This window comes from Pinus tabuliformis, chromosome 8 (genome assembly GCF_031772625.1).
Source record: "Pinus tabuliformis cultivar Carrire ecotype Pingquan chromosome 8, CPIR1, whole genome shotgun sequence".
Classification (NCBI taxonomy): Eukaryota; Viridiplantae; Streptophyta; class Pinopsida; order Pinales; family Pinaceae; genus Pinus; species Pinus tabuliformis.
The window spans coordinates 1,367,571,058-1,367,586,792 of NC_142294.1; the positions used below are offsets into that span (position 1 = coordinate 1,367,571,058).

At 37.8% G+C, this 15,735-nt stretch overlaps 1 protein-coding gene across 2 annotated transcripts in view; it reads left to right on the forward strand.

Moving 5' to 3' along the window:
- LOC149240585 (cell division protein FtsZ homolog 1, chloroplastic-like) overlaps positions 1 to 15,735 on the forward strand; it is a 46,873-nt gene that overhangs the window by 17,536 nt on the left and 13,602 nt on the right. For both annotated transcript variants that reach the window (XM_089373760.1, XM_089373761.1), the window contains exons 2-5: positions 4,466 to 4,565; positions 6,747 to 6,976; positions 7,338 to 7,505; positions 7,650 to 7,883. In XM_089373760.1, the coding sequence (XP_089229886.1) occupies positions 4,466 to 4,565; positions 6,747 to 6,976; positions 7,338 to 7,505; positions 7,650 to 7,883 (732 nt within the window). The remainder of the gene's footprint in view (positions 1 to 4,465; positions 4,566 to 6,746; positions 6,977 to 7,337; positions 7,506 to 7,649; positions 7,884 to 15,735) is intronic.

Genomic DNA, 15,735 nt, shown 5'->3' on the forward strand with positions numbered 1-15,735 from the left:
GGAATGTTGCTAGGGCTAAGAGGATGCTTTTGGACTTTGTGAAGGACCATTGATTCTTGATCTTGGCTCTGGAAGGATTTGCTCCTACATTTGGAGATGACTAGGATCCATCGTTGGAAACATATCCTATAGGATGGGAAGTGCCTAGCACAGGAATGCTCAAAAACGATTTTTTTATTTGCTACATATGAAGACATTATTTGTTGTTGGAAACCATAACTAATAATATTAAATTCCTAAAGTTAATGTTGATGTTCTCCTTTATCTTTCCTTTTCTATCCTTTTACTTAAATTTTGAACATTACCATCGGTAGTTTTGGGATGTTCGAGAGTTTTTCTAACCTCATTAGACTTTATATTAGGAGAGTATAATTTTATATCCCATTCATGATTTTGTAGGCTTGACAATTTTTAAGATTTTAACATCTCAAGGGTGGTAAGAATGCAACATTTTAGGATTAAATTATATCATGTGTGAGGGTATGGCATTTAATCAAGAGCACCAAACTCTTTATGTACCCCAATGTTAGGGGTGTTCATTGTTGAACTCATTTGTCATAGCTACAATAAAAATACACCTTTCACAAAACCATTGATTTAGGCATGTTAAGGTTTTCACCTTGTTTTAGGTGTTGACTGAAATAACAAGGTGGACGTACTTGTACGTGTAGAAATTCCACAAATTTTTGCTCTGCTTGAATGAACAAATCTGAACCCAACTTGTAACCCAAGACACAAATTTTTCTCCACTTATTTTGCAGCGGAATAGGAATATAAATAAATACAGTCACACAATAATCAAGACACAAAAATTTCTGGGGAACCCAAATAGGAAAACTGTCTAAACCAATCTGGTTTTCTTTGCTTATCCTAAGCTTGAAACACCTGCAAGACCCCTAATCTGCTTCCCTTATCCTTTGCACACTCTTGGAGCCCTATTTCCTAGCACATTCATCCACAGTCTATGAGCATAGGCTGCTCCTATTAACTAGGAAATACCTCCTAATTGCTAGCGCAATTCCAAAGGGAAAAATAGCCTCTACCAATCTGTGCACAAGTTCCTTTGCACACTCATCCTATCACAAGTTCAAACACACACAAACTTGCGTTCGCTATTGCTTTATCTCACCAACTCGTGCTCACAAAACAATGAATAATTTTGTGCCTTGGTCCTCCTTATAAGCTTTTCGAATAGGCTAAATCTGGCAAGTTATATTTTTGGAAGTCAAACTACCGACTGATGAGTTAATTGAGTCTAACTGACTCATGCAACTCGTCCTTCCTCAATTTAGAACTCGAGACTCACTCACATGTCTTTTTCCAAAGATAGCTCGCACTAGAAGACAAGTTGAGCCTTCCACTCTTGCATATTAGTCAAACTTCTTCATGAACTGTCCTAACTTATAGGAACTCGCCCTAATTTTTAGGAATTTGTCCTAAATTTTAGGAACTCGTCCTAACTTTTAGGAACTTGTGCATGCTAAGGAAATCTGCTTCTTGGTCTCTTTGACTAAGGCACAAGTCAAAGAAAGACCTTTCTTGCTACTATTTTCAACACTCCCTCTTAGCGAGGAAGGTGTTTATGGAAGAACCTTGTCGTCTCGGATTTGTCTCCAATACTAACACGTTCTCAACTGCTATAGCTGCTCTCTCTGAATTGTTTGAATTCCCTGCTTTCTTTTGTGGAACTTGATCTGAAGACCTATTCCTTCCCACCATGTTCTGTGAGTCTATCACTTCAGTGATAAGTGCCATGTACCCTATGTACCTATGTGGCACCTTCCTCTGGCTAAAGGTGACACTGGAAGATCCAACTCTCTTCTGATATCCCTTAAGCAAATCCTTTGCCCACTTGGCTCAAACTCTCCCTATACTGGGAATCTTTGACTGAGTGGCTTCCTCCACTCACCTTGGGCTATGCTCCTCCTCATTCCACTGGTCAGCCCATCTGCCAATTAACGTAGACTCAAATTGAGATACTGGTTGAGGCTCCATCTTGAGAGCTCTATCCCGTTCTCGCTGAACCAACACTTCTCTACTCTGAGCTCTCCTTGCCTCGTTGCTCAAGGCTGCACCTGCCTCTACTTGCAACTTGTAGAGATTCTTCACCCTCACATCTATTTGCTTCTTACATCCATAAGCTAAGTGCTGGAGGTAAGCCTTACCTCTGTAGAAGATGACATCATAACCCTTGTCCTCAAGGGTAGTTACCGAAACAAGATTTTGCCTCAATCCTGGAATATAGAGAACATCTCTGAGATGAAGAGGATTACCTTACTCCCTTTGAAAACTGACAATACGAACTCCTCTAGTTGCATACTGACCATCATCTCCTACCTCGATCTGAAAATGCATGTCCTTCTCTTTTAGGTGGTTGAAACTCTTCTTGTTCCCAGTCATGTGGAAGGATGCTCTTGAATAAATATATCATATACTGTTGTCCGCTGAGCTTGCCACGCATGTTGGGTTGTGTTATAGTCTTTCCACGACTAGCCCACATAGTTAATCGGGGGGTTATAGGGGGGTTCACAGGGGGTTTGAGGGGGGTAGGTAGCTCCCCTCTACAGGGTTTGGGGCAGTGCCCCGGGGAAATTCTTTTTGGACTCTATATTATGTGGGGCGAACCTACCTATGGTTTTGTGCATGGTTTTTGGTACATGGTTTTGGACGCGATGGTTTTCGGTCCATGGTATTGGATGCTTTGGCATGTATAAATATGTATTATAACATTGAAAGGAACATAATGAAAAATCAAGCTAGTAGTCCTGGTTTTGGAATCCAGGGGAAAATCTTTGTGTATATGTGTTTTATGTGTTATGCTCTCGCATTGTTTATTTTCTATTCTTAGAATTCGTATGCAGGTAATTTCTGTACGGGGTTAAAACCTACAATGCAAGCAATCAATGAGAAATATTTCCCAAATTGGGTAGAAAATGCATCGACCTCCGCTGATGCAGCTACATGATCCTTATTGGATTCCTTCTTCCACTTAGGACACTTAGTGGCATAGTGTCCAAACTCATGGCAATGGAAGCACTTGATCTTGCTTAGATCCTTCTTCTTGCCCTTTTGACTGGACTCGACCTCTCCTTGGCCCATCTTGCCCTTGGATTTACCTACAAGGGCAAAATTCTCCTTGTCCTTGGTCTTGACTGATCTTCCTTCTACGGTTCCTCTTTGGATCTCTTCCTGTATGCAGTTCCAAAACCTGTCCCAATCAGGAACTTTTTCTCTCCCACTAACAACATTTTGGAACCCTTTCCAAGACTTGTGAAGTCCAAGTAAGGCAAGACTCACAAGGTCATGATCAGATACAACTTCACCCACACCACCTAGTTCATCTCGAACCTGAGTGAACCTAGTAAGATATGTGATAATGGGCTCACCTTGTTTCATCTGGATACTCCTTAGCTTCTCCTTAAGAGAAAGCTTCCTGGTATCACTAGTACTCTGATATAACTTTAAGATGGCATCAAACATCTCAAATGTTGTCTTATTCTCATGGATATGAGGAACTATATGATCTTTGACCCCTTCTAGAATAATCCTCCTAGCCTTGACATCATTCTTAGTATGCTGGGCCAATTGTTGGGGATCTTGGGGAGTTGCTATCGCCTGCTTGATAAACACTCCCACCCAATTATCCTCCAACACAATCGTGATCCTCCCTTTCCAAGAGATGAAGTTCGATGCTCCCTCTAAACAGTGATTTGCTCTCAATCCTTGGTACACCATCCTGCTTCCCCAGAGATATCTCCAACACTTACCCACTAACAACCTTGTAATCCTTCACAAGAAGTTGTACTTAAGGCTCAAATAATTATGCCTCTCCTATCACTCTTGTAGTCCTTCACAAGAACTAAACTTAGGGCACAATGTGACAACTACTATAGTCCTCCAATCTGCTCTTAAGCTGCCACCTACTCTCTCCCAATCTTGGACTCTCACCAACCTACACCAACCTAACATCAATACCATACTTGAAAGAACACAAACAAACCTTGGGTCTGGATGATTAATTCTGTCCCCAAATCAACTCGGCCTGTGCATCTAACTCTGAAGTTTTGGCCCTCTGGTTAGGGCTAGTGACTGTCCACGTCAGCTCCCTAAACCTGGTCCAAAGACTCCCAAAAAAAATGCAGTCCCATGTCATTGTGTCAGGTGACATATATATATATATATATATATATATATATATATTCCTTCTAAACGTGGTTATTGAATCTTTGGCTTAGCTTCACTTCTCAGAATCTGTATGTTCCTTGTATATTTAGTTGAATATGTAGACATGTGCTCTCTTTTCATTTCCTTGCAAGGTGTACTGTATCTCATTGCATATAACAAACTATCAATTGGAATTCTTGTTATCATTTGCATTCCTCTAATAGCAGTGGAAGGGTCAAATTGTTTCTCAAATTATTGACTTGACTTTAATGATGCTACATTGTTGCTTGTTGTATTTCAGGGCGTTGAATTTTATGCCATAAATACAGATGCTCAAGCTCTGCTACAATCAGCTGCAGATAATCCTGTTCAAATTGGAGAACAATTGACGCGTGGACTGGGTAGGATACTTTTGCCTTGTCATTTGAAAAGAAGATATCATCTCTTATTGACATGCTGAAACTGAAAACGTTTATATTGCTAGAAAGAATCAACAATTCTTAAAATTTGAATCTGTCAACCATTTAGTTGGAGAGTAGGGTTTGGGCATCGAGTAATCTGTTACTGTAGTCTTAAGATCTCTCATAGGATCAGTAAAGGGTAATCCAAATTTTTTTACTCATATAATTTCAGATATATGAAGTCTTAATCCAAACTTTTTGACTCCTATGAATCAGATATATGAAGATATGATCCAGTATTTTCTACTCCTAAAAATTCATATATATGATGTCCTAATATCATGTATGAAAATCCAGCAAGTTATATCCTCATTTAGACAAAACCATGATTTGGTCTACAAATCACAAGTTATTTAATCTAAAAAGAGTATGCATTCCATAATTGTTTTTTGAATGCTTACAAAATTCTATTAATAAACCATCTTGTACGTAAAAAACATTTATTGCGGAGAAGTGGGTAACATGTAGGTCATTACCATAGATTCATGAAAGGGATAATTACTAGTTACAAAGATTCCCCTTAAAGCAACTAGCTAAATCTAGCTTTTATCAAAACATTGACAGCCTTAGCCTCCCCAAAATAATAATACTTAATGAATTTTAAGTCTGTAATAAAGGTCTTAAAGGGCAAGACAAAATTATGTTCAAGATTCATAGATGTTAAGTCTGCAAAGCTATTGGGTATTCGTCATCATTAGGCTTCTCAAGCCAAGAGTTGAGAAATGCTTATCAAGCACAAAGGGGTCACATCATCATTAGCCTTTTCTTGATGTTTCACCACTTTAGAAATATCCAGAGGGATGTATGCCCTAGAGGAAATTCTTGTTCAGAGCATGTCATGGGTCTCCATGCATTGGTGTTGTGGTCTACATTGGCATTATTTACATTGTTGATGAATCTACGCTTGCTTGATGATGTGGCCAATGCTAGCCTAATCCTCAATTCTGAGATGGAGTTGGTGACCTAACTTGGGAGGGGCTAAATGGGACCCTACTCATTGTACATGGTGCTTTACTTTGATATCCCAATAGTTTCTGCAAGAACTGTAAGCTGAGCGTGACATTATCAAGTTGAGTTTGAATTTGTAGTGACAAATTAATCATGATTGCCACTATTTCAATCAATCTATGTACTATGATTTTAATATTATTATGGCTATTAGATAGATGAAATAAGATCTCTACTAAGCCCCAAGGGTTAGCTCAATTGATCGAGTTCCTGTCGTTAAAGCTTCTTGCTAATGGGAGGTCATGGGGTCAATTCTCCTTGACGCTCCTGGGGTTATGCTCTGTTAATGAGCCGACGGGAAGTGATCCCTTCGGGAGGATCTACCTGGATAGTTTCCGTGGACATAGTGTCCACCGATCTCTGGTGTCCATGAACCACACAATAAAAAAATTTCTACTTCGAGCACTTACCAATTTGCATCATGATTAATAGTTCAAATTCTTTATTACCCAATAGAATATCCTTTCAAGAAAGGGGAACTTGCAACAATTGGCTGCAAAGATCTGTGGCTTGCTCTAGACCACTTTCGTCTTCTTTGCATTACTAGAGAATTTGCCTAAATGTTTTGGCCTTGCACATCAATGCTAAAATTCGGTTCATATGGAGTACTTAATAGATAACTAGTAAATTCTAATATCAGATATCTATATGAAATTGAAGCAGTATTAGTAACACAAAATATGCAAGTAAAAAGTGCAATATATATCATTCATAGGGCATGTGCTTGATCCCTTTCATAAAGGCTGTCCAGCTTAGTGTGTTAGTTTCTTTCTTTTTATGGTTAGTTTCTCTTGATCCCTTTCATAAGTCAAGGAATCTAGAAAAGTAATAGCATTGTGGACACTAAACATCTCCGTTACATTAGGGGCATACATTGACCATGCTGGGTACATCATCTGGTGTCCCCGTTGCTTGAGAATATTTGATGCCAGTTGGGACATTCCCAGGTGCTCACCCCAAGATGATGGGGAATGCTGGGGATGCATCCGTGTAATTATTGTCTAAAAAATGACATTTTTGCCATTGTGGTGGCAATTAAGGAAGTAAAATTACACTTTTCTTCATCATTCTTGCAGTGGCAACATAATGATTGTTTTTGGTTCAGAAATGCAGGTACTGGTGGAAATCCTGAACTCGGGGAACAAGCTGCAGAAGAGTCAAAGGTAGCTATAGTTGAATCTCTTAAGGAATCAGACCTTGTATTTATTACAGCTGGAATGGGTGGGGGAACGGGGTCTGGTGCAGCTCCTGTTGTTGCACGATTATCAAAAGAAGCAGGCAATCTGACTGTAGGTGTAGTTACTTATCCTTTCAGTTTTGAAGGTCGTAGGAGATCTGTACAGGTGGGCATGCTTTGGCTTTTATTTACCATAGCAACTAAATTGTGCCTATTGTGGTGCTTTTCTTGTCAGCATTTAATTTTTTGTGATGCAAGGGTTGTCTAGAGGCTGAACTACTGTTTCAATGTTAAACTATTGGCTGAAATAAAATTCTGTAACTTTTGAGCATCATGTTTCAACTTTCAACTAAAAACTGTTTTGATTAACTTGTAATGATTCTGTCCAAAGATTGATGGCATTAGAATATTTAAAAGGAAATTCCTTACAATCCTTTAACTTTTACTGTATTGATATGCATTGATGATGTCCGTAACACTTAAGCCATTACTGGTAGAAACTGACTCAGTGATTAAATTGTATGCAGGCCTTGGAGGCAATTGAGAGACTACAGAAATGCGTGGATACTCTTATTGTCATTCCAAATGATAGGTTACTAGATGTTGTTGAAGAGCAGACACCTCTTGAAGAGGCTTTCCTCCTTGCTGATGATGTTCTACGTCAAGGTGTACAAGGAATTTCTGATATAATAACAGTAAGTGGAATGCAAACTTAATTGTATGCTCATGTTTTTCATTTTGACTTTCTACTATGATATTTGGTAAAACATATTTAAAATAAATGAGATTTGCAGTGTGCATGCATTAAGTTTGTTGATATGATGCATATAAAAATGCAGATTCCAGGCTTAGTGAACGTGGACTTTGCAGATGTGAAGGCTGTTATGAGTAATTCAGGAACTGCAATGCTTGGAGTGGGTGTGTCATCTGGAAAAAACCGAGCAGAGGAAGCTGCACAGCAGGCTACTTCAGCTCCCCTCATCGAAAGATCAATAGAGCGTGCTACTGGTGTTGTGTACAATATTACTGGGGGAAAAGACCTTACACTTCAAGAAGTAAACAAAGTATCCCAGGTATGGTATATAGCCTTTTTATGAAAGACAATGTTGAACTTTTATGTTGTTGTTTTGGATGGAATTGAAATGTTTGAGAATTGTGTACTGTTTTTGGTTGATATTGCTTCAAGCTATCAGTGGCTGTGTGCGATAACATATACATAAGCTTAGGTGCCATGTCCAGCAAAATCACCCAGGACTTGCAGCTGGCTTCACCCCTTTTTGAGACGTACCGCTCAGATAGGGCAGGTTACAGTGAGAATTGGAACCATGGTGGACGAATTAATACTCTGTTGACTTCACAAACGAATCAAAGGGTTCATTGGAAAGATTGTGTATTATATTAATGACGATAATATTTAAGTTGGCATTGCCCTCTTTAAAAATGTGTGATGAATCTTTAAGCTGTCATGTTTGCTACTGTAGAGGTTGGTACCCCAAGTGTTTATAATTTTTTTTGTTTTTCTATAACGATTGCTATCCAGTAGGTTCTGCACAAAGCAATTCCACTTATTGTATAGGCTGTGCATTTTGTACACTGAGCTAGTTGTTTGGGAATGCATTTTGTAAATGTTGACTACATTCCTAAATGCCTATGCTGAAACTAGTTACAGTATGGGCTATGCATTTTGTACTGTAGGAGCCTAGTTGTTTGCAAATGTATTTTGTATATCTCATTTACATTGCGATTGTTTAAAGCTGTTAGGGTATGGAGGGACAAGTTTCAGGAACAACTGCAAAGGCCCTACAAATTTCAGGGCTGGTACACAAAAAAAACCTCACTCCCATCCATGCCCACAAAATATAGAAAAGATATAGAAAACATGGAAAAATTAGTAGTTTTACCAATGCATTATAATTGATCAAAGTAGACTTTAGAACACATGCTACACCCAGTTATCCAATTTGAAACTCAATTAGGTGAATCCATAATCCACACGTCTTACATTATACATACACATATCACATTCTGACAGCATATAAAAATTTAAATGACAATTTTGTATGAATAGTCTTAAAATAATTAGTGGAGTCCTTTAAAATGACCCGGTGGCTTTAAGATGACTAGTTGGGCCCTCCCCTAAAAACAAAAAGAAGAAAAATATTCTTTTTTGACTGTTTTCTTTTATAAACTACCACCTTTGTAGGGCATGGTTGGACGTCCCCTGTGTTGGAAAATCAAGGTATTTGTAGAATAGAGTTGATTTTCCTTACTTGATAATTACTTGTGATATTAGTTTCCCTTTTATTACTTTTATTTCTTCTTCATCAAGCAATTACCAAACATGGAGATCACAAGAACACAATGAACATAAAATATAGGCTCCAAGCTAGGGCAAAACCCCTCCAAGGGGAAAACCCAGAAATGATACTTCTCTTCTTATAGAATCAAATGAAAGTGAGATCTCCAAGACCCAAAGACCAAAAACAAGACTTCCTCCAATGACCAAGTCAGCCCTTCAACAAGACATCTTTCAAACAAGTCAAATTCCATCAAAGTCAACGAAGGTCAAACTCTCCAAAACCTGCTCCAGTCAAAGTCTTGGCGCTCTACTTCAGGTTTGCTATTCGGACCTACAATTCTCGGTCTTGCAACTCGCATAGAAAACCTAATTCTTTGCAAGTGTGGGCAGAAAAAGGTCAAACTTCAAGTCTTCTTCCTTCGCTTTTAACTTCTCCTTTTCTCCTTGACTTTCGCTTTTGAATTTCTTCTTGTCTTGGTGTAGATCGAACTTATGTATTGTGTGTTCAAATGAGTCGAAGTCTCTTCCTATATATACCTTTTTCAAGGGGTCGAATAGGCCTCTCCTAGGCCTACTTTTCCTGGCAGGGCCGACTTGGCTTTGGAGGAGAAAATGACTCTTCTTGACTCAAAGATGATAATTTTCTTTTGTTACAAAGAGTCTAAATTTGACTATGACAAATATTCTTCTTTGTCTCAACAAGCCCCTAGAAGCATGAAGAACATGCTTTGACCTATACTTGAGCATGAAACCAATGCTTAAATAAAATTCTTTTTCTTTTTATATAAAATATATGATGTCATGATTACAAAAGTCATTATGAAGGCCGAATCTAGTTACATTCTCGAACACTCCCTCTTAACTAGGGAGGTATTCATAATCCCATCATAAGGTACAAGGATTCCCAAATTGAAGTATTTTCATAATAAGAGTCGGATTGATAAGCCATCTTTAAACATCAACATCATAACCAACATTGTCAAACATAGCAAGGCCTTGACTAACAAGCTCTAACTCTCCACAAGATTAGAGCACAATGTTGGGTGGCTTTACGTAAGATGCCACACTACCTCTCAAAGGCACATATCCCATCCGGATGTTCACCGGGTATGTCCTTCTAGGACTATTCTTATTTTGGATTACCAATCCTCAAAGAATATCAATCCTCTTTGACCACTCTTGTTTTGGATACCCTGTCCAATCCTCAAAGAGTGTCGGTCTATGGGACTACTTCCTAATCCTCAAGGAGTACCAGTCCTAGGTGCTTATCCAATCCTCCATTCTCCTTCCCATTGCCTTCACTAGACATACAATTGTTAGTCTTGGTCTAGTGCATGACACTTGGAGAATATGGTGTCTATCATCCCTCCCTCTTAACCAGCCGGATAATCCTCATTCCCTCTTGATAAGGGAATAGATCCTTGCTCCCTCTCAACTAGGGAGACACAAACAAAAGTCTAAGTTTGTTTCAATGCATTAGCTACTTCTTCTGTTGTGGAGATTTTCAATAGTAGTTGTAGGGCTCCTCCTTTCCTTTGCATCATCGTTCTAGGATGTCAAATATTCCCTCATACTTCTTGACAAGTTTTTTGGCTCCTACCATTATCACATCATGTCAAACCGTGAGTTTCCTGGATCCCAATTATATTTTATGCAACATTGTCATCAATTGGATCATCCATTTTTCTTTAAGGAGCCAAACTACTCACAACTACCAGCACATGCCAAAGTTTTGCCTCATATTCATTAATGAGTCACATCAACTGCTCTAAAAATCAATGTTTATCCAATCCATTTGCTTTCAAATCAGACATTTGTCAGTACTATATTATCAAGCACACTTTTCTTCCAACCTCTTCACATGCTTTTGCAATATGTTCGACCAGGGAGCCAAGTCATATTCAAGCAGATCATCAATACCAGAGTTACCAGAACATAATAACCTCTTAGTCAAGTCATCATGTCAAATTCTGTTACTTGCTCCTTCTGAAGTCAACATTCTTTTGCATGTTCTATCTTCACATTGCAACAAGGTTCTGCTTCACTTTCAAATATCAATGTGTTCTTGGAATGAAATCATCAATTGGAAGCTTCAATATCATCAAGGTCCTTATAGGTCCATCTTTCCATCATGCTCATCATTATTAGGAAGTCATCACCAAGCATAAGTCTAGCTTTTTCCATCCTTCTCATCTTGCTTTCATAATTTTGACAGCCTTCATTATGTGCATGTAATTCTCATTAAAGTACAACCCAGACAGATATACAAAGACAAGAGCATAATGTCAATCTAGTCAATCTAGGGTTTCTATGAATTCTAGGGTTCTAGCTATAAAGCCTAGACATTCCTTGATCCATCCCTTATTAGGGGTTTACTTTAGTGGAAACATCTAGTCCTAGGGTTTTGTCTTCAAGCCCTAGGATTTTTCTTAATCCAACTTTTGCTAGGGTTTAATACATACCGTAGACTCTTTCTCAAAATTCTTTTATACTAGGGTTTTGAGATATCAAAGAATACTTAGCCTGCAAACCCTAGATACCATTCCCCAAGAGCTAGGGATTCCTTAGAGGGAACAATTGGATAGGGTTTCCTTTTCTAGGGCTTTCCAATTCAATTCTCATCTAGGGTTTAAAACTCTAGATATAAAAAGCTATACAATCTTACAAACCCTAGATTCTTTTCAGTCATCAAGGTCTAATATGCAAAACTTCTACAAGTATGCTACAAAAAACCTCAATGCAATTCATTTCAAGATCTTAGGATCTAATCTTCACATTCAACTCAATACCTGGACCATTTTTAGCAAACTTGGTCTTCATGTGAGCATGATGTAGTACCTACCATGCTTAAGAACTATGTCTCTTTTTCTTTTCACAACAGAACCAATTAGTTAGGGTTTCTATCTCTAGGGTTTCTCCTTTTATTCCATACTTTGTTAGGGTTTACAATCCCTAGATGCCCATACTTGTCACTTACAAATTGTAAAGTTCTACAACCACACATAAGGTTAGTTGCAAAACTCTCAATTTTAAGGTCTTCAAGATCTATCATTTAGATTCTATACAAACCCTAGAAACTTCAAAGTTATCGTTCATGCATTACTATCATGTTGTAAAACCCTAATGAAATCATTAGATTACAGGACCTAGCATATTATTAAATTCTTTCATGCTACTATCCTTTTTCATGATCATCATCATAACCTTGACGCATAACATGAAATGTACATAAAAATTATACATACCTCTGCCACTTTACCTTGAAGATCTGGTTCTTCTTTAGATCCAATTAGCTTTGCTGTTCCCATATCACTATCCAATTATCATGTCAAGGTTTCTTATTCTTGTAGTAATTCGTGTCAATGTTATACCCATATTAGACTCTTGTCACTTGCATTTCTCCAAGAAACGCTTTGTAGATGGGTTCTCAAATTTGCAAGGCAGAGAGAATAATTCGATCTTGGTCTAGTAGCTCAAAACGAACTCGCCTTGTTTGTAGCAACTTGGACTGTTGCAACTTGCACCATAGAAATCAATATTGCATGGCATCATAACACTTGTTGTGATTTGTTTGACATACTACATTTGTACTCTGTTGCAGCTCAGATATCATATTGCTCATATTATTGTCAGTTCTTAGAAGAGGTGTCAAGAGATCTCATAGTCCTTCACTGTTTGTCAACGCATCACAGTTCTTCGAATCATAGATAGGTTGCTCAGAATTTCAGATTAGGATCCTTAAACTCACATAACAATACCTTTCATAAAATTGCACTAAAGCTCGCATATGTGCCAAGCGTTGAAAACTGTAACTAGGTTCAGTCTTCATAAATTGTACTTGAGTCAAAATGTAATATATTTGTCAAAAGAAAGCAAAAAGAATTTTATTATTAATTGAATTGACTTGTTAAAGCATGGGTTTCATGCTTGGGTCAATTGTCTTAGGTCAAGCCTCCATTGTAGGCTTTAGGTTGTTGTCAAAATCAATTTTTGTTTGGTCAAAGACTCCTCCATCAAAGTCTCCTTGCTGTCGGCCTCAAAAAGAATCATCATCAAGTCGACTTCCCTCAATGAACTCATGTCGGCCTAACCTTATAAAGACACTTCTCTTCATGAACTCATGTCGACTCATTTATGATGGACAAACAACTATATATACAAGCCTAAGGACTTCACATCAAGCACTGTGAAGACCTCGGATTTCAGAGAAGTTTTTCGGTTATCTCAGAGAGAAGAATTTCAGTGATCTCAAAGACAAATTTCGGTGATCTCAGAGATAGTTTTTCGGTAATCTCAGAGAAACAGAATTTCGGTGATCTAAAATGACAAGTTTGGATTTCAGAGAGAAGCTTTTTCGGTACTAGTACAGTGAGACAGTTCAGATCTTTTCCAGAAGATGGGTTCATAGAATCTCGATGAAGGCACAATATAATGAAGATATAACTTTGCTATAACTTGCAGAGATGATTTTAGTGGTACCACAGTGACAAGGTCTCAATAACGACAAGGTCTCGATGCTATCACAGTAATAAGAATTCGATACTATCACAGCGACAAGGACTTAGTGCTCACACAGTGACATGAATGATAAACTGAAGAAGATCAAACAAGGATGACTTGATGGAGGAAGTCTCTAGCCTAGGTTGTGAGGGTAATGGTTATCTCATCTTGTTTTGAATCTACTGAAGGAAGAATTCTTGACCGGGTTTTCCCTTAGAGTGGGGTTTTCCCCTGGCCGTGTGCCTACATCTTGTGTCCTCTTCTATTTGTTGATTGGCATTAGTCTTGATGATAATGAGAAGATAAATTGAATGCAAAGATAATAATAATAAACCATCACAAGATAATGTCATAATAAGAGAAATCAAATAACTTGCCACCTCCTTGGATTTCTCTACATGGTATCAGAACTATGGTGGAAAGGTTGAAAAATCACCTTATTGGCAAGAAGGTTTTGGTAATGAAGAAGAGTCACTGTATGAGATTGAATCCATTGTCAAGAGTAGATCGAAGCAGTTCAGATAGAACAGTGATGCATTTCTGTGTATCTTAGTGAACTGTTCAGATCAATTTCAGAGTGATAAAGTTTGGTGAATATATTTCATTGTGATTACAGGACAACGTAGAAGTATTCAAGTTAAAACATTGATATGTTTTGAATACCAAGTTATCACAAGTGCAATAAAGAAGGCCTACAACAAAAAGGAACTCGAAGATCTATGACTACAAAAAATATGATAAGGGCTACTGCAGACAAGGATGAGGCCATCTCCACATAACCGAGGAATCCGAAGTCTGTCCTATGGAGAAAGGAACTCAAGCCTTGAGGATCTGAATTAATATCTGAGTACGAGGTACCTACTCAAGGAAATCAAGAAGTATTGTCCCTTAATAAGATGCACATGCAACAAGTCTAATGAGCTATCAAATCAGAGGTATGTAAACACAAAGTACGTATGCTCATAAGCTTTTAGATTTTCAATATATCTAATCTTAAATGGTTCTTACAAATCCTAGTTTATAGCTAGTCTAGGGTAAAGATTGTAATCCCTTGATAACATATGAAAATCTCATATTAAAACCTTAATCCTTATCTTCTAGGGTTTACAAGTAGTCTAGAATGTCAAGTAAGAATTCTAATTGAAAGAATGAATAACTTGATCTTCGATATCATAGTATTCCATCCTCCATGGTTACGTAGAAGATCTAACTTGAGAAATTAAATCATGTTCTTGGTATCACATGTTTTGTTGGAAAGTATGTATTATAGGTACAAATGATCATGGCTTAATGCAAAGAGAACACTTCAAAGAATCCTTACAAGGTTTGTCAAGGAACATCTCCAGGTATGTCTTGACTATTAAATTCTCTTAATATAAAAAGTAAGTTCATCTTATTTCGAAATTTTTATTACTAACATCTTTTTGTCTAGCTTCCTAGAGTGGGGTTTTCCCCTCGAGTGGGGTTTTCCCTGGCTGCATGCCTACATCTTGTCTCCTCTTCTATTTGTTGATTGACATTAGTCTTGATGATAATGAGAAGATAAATTGAATGAAAGAATAATAATAATAAACCATCACAAGATAACGTCATAATAAGAGAAATCAAAGAAGTTGTCACCTCCTTGGATTTCTCAACACCAAGAAACTTGGATCACTCATACCACTGTTACTTGTATCAATTTTTATCATACTGAAGCACCTTGGGTCACATGCTTTGATCTCGGATCCACAAACAAAAAGGTATTTCGTATCCAGTACTATGCCTTTTTTGGAAATCATATTACAATTGCATCAATTCATCAAAAGAGAACTCGTATAGTAGTCATTCAAAGCAACATGTTCATTAGACTTGTATTAGAGAATTCTCGGATCTCTATCATAAAGATCTCAGATAGGCAAAAGATAAACTTGCAATGGACAATCGTCTTTATTTCAGGGGGAACTCAGATTACTTGTTATGCCCAAAGAAAAATCTTTTATATGTGCTAAAATCAGAGGGATGAGTTTGTATGAAGCTCAAATCAGCCCACATTCGGACTTGTATTAGACTTTGGATTCTTGTAGTAGTGACTAAGAGAGTGTTGTAGTCTTTCTTCTTTTCCAAATTGCCAACAATTTGTGATC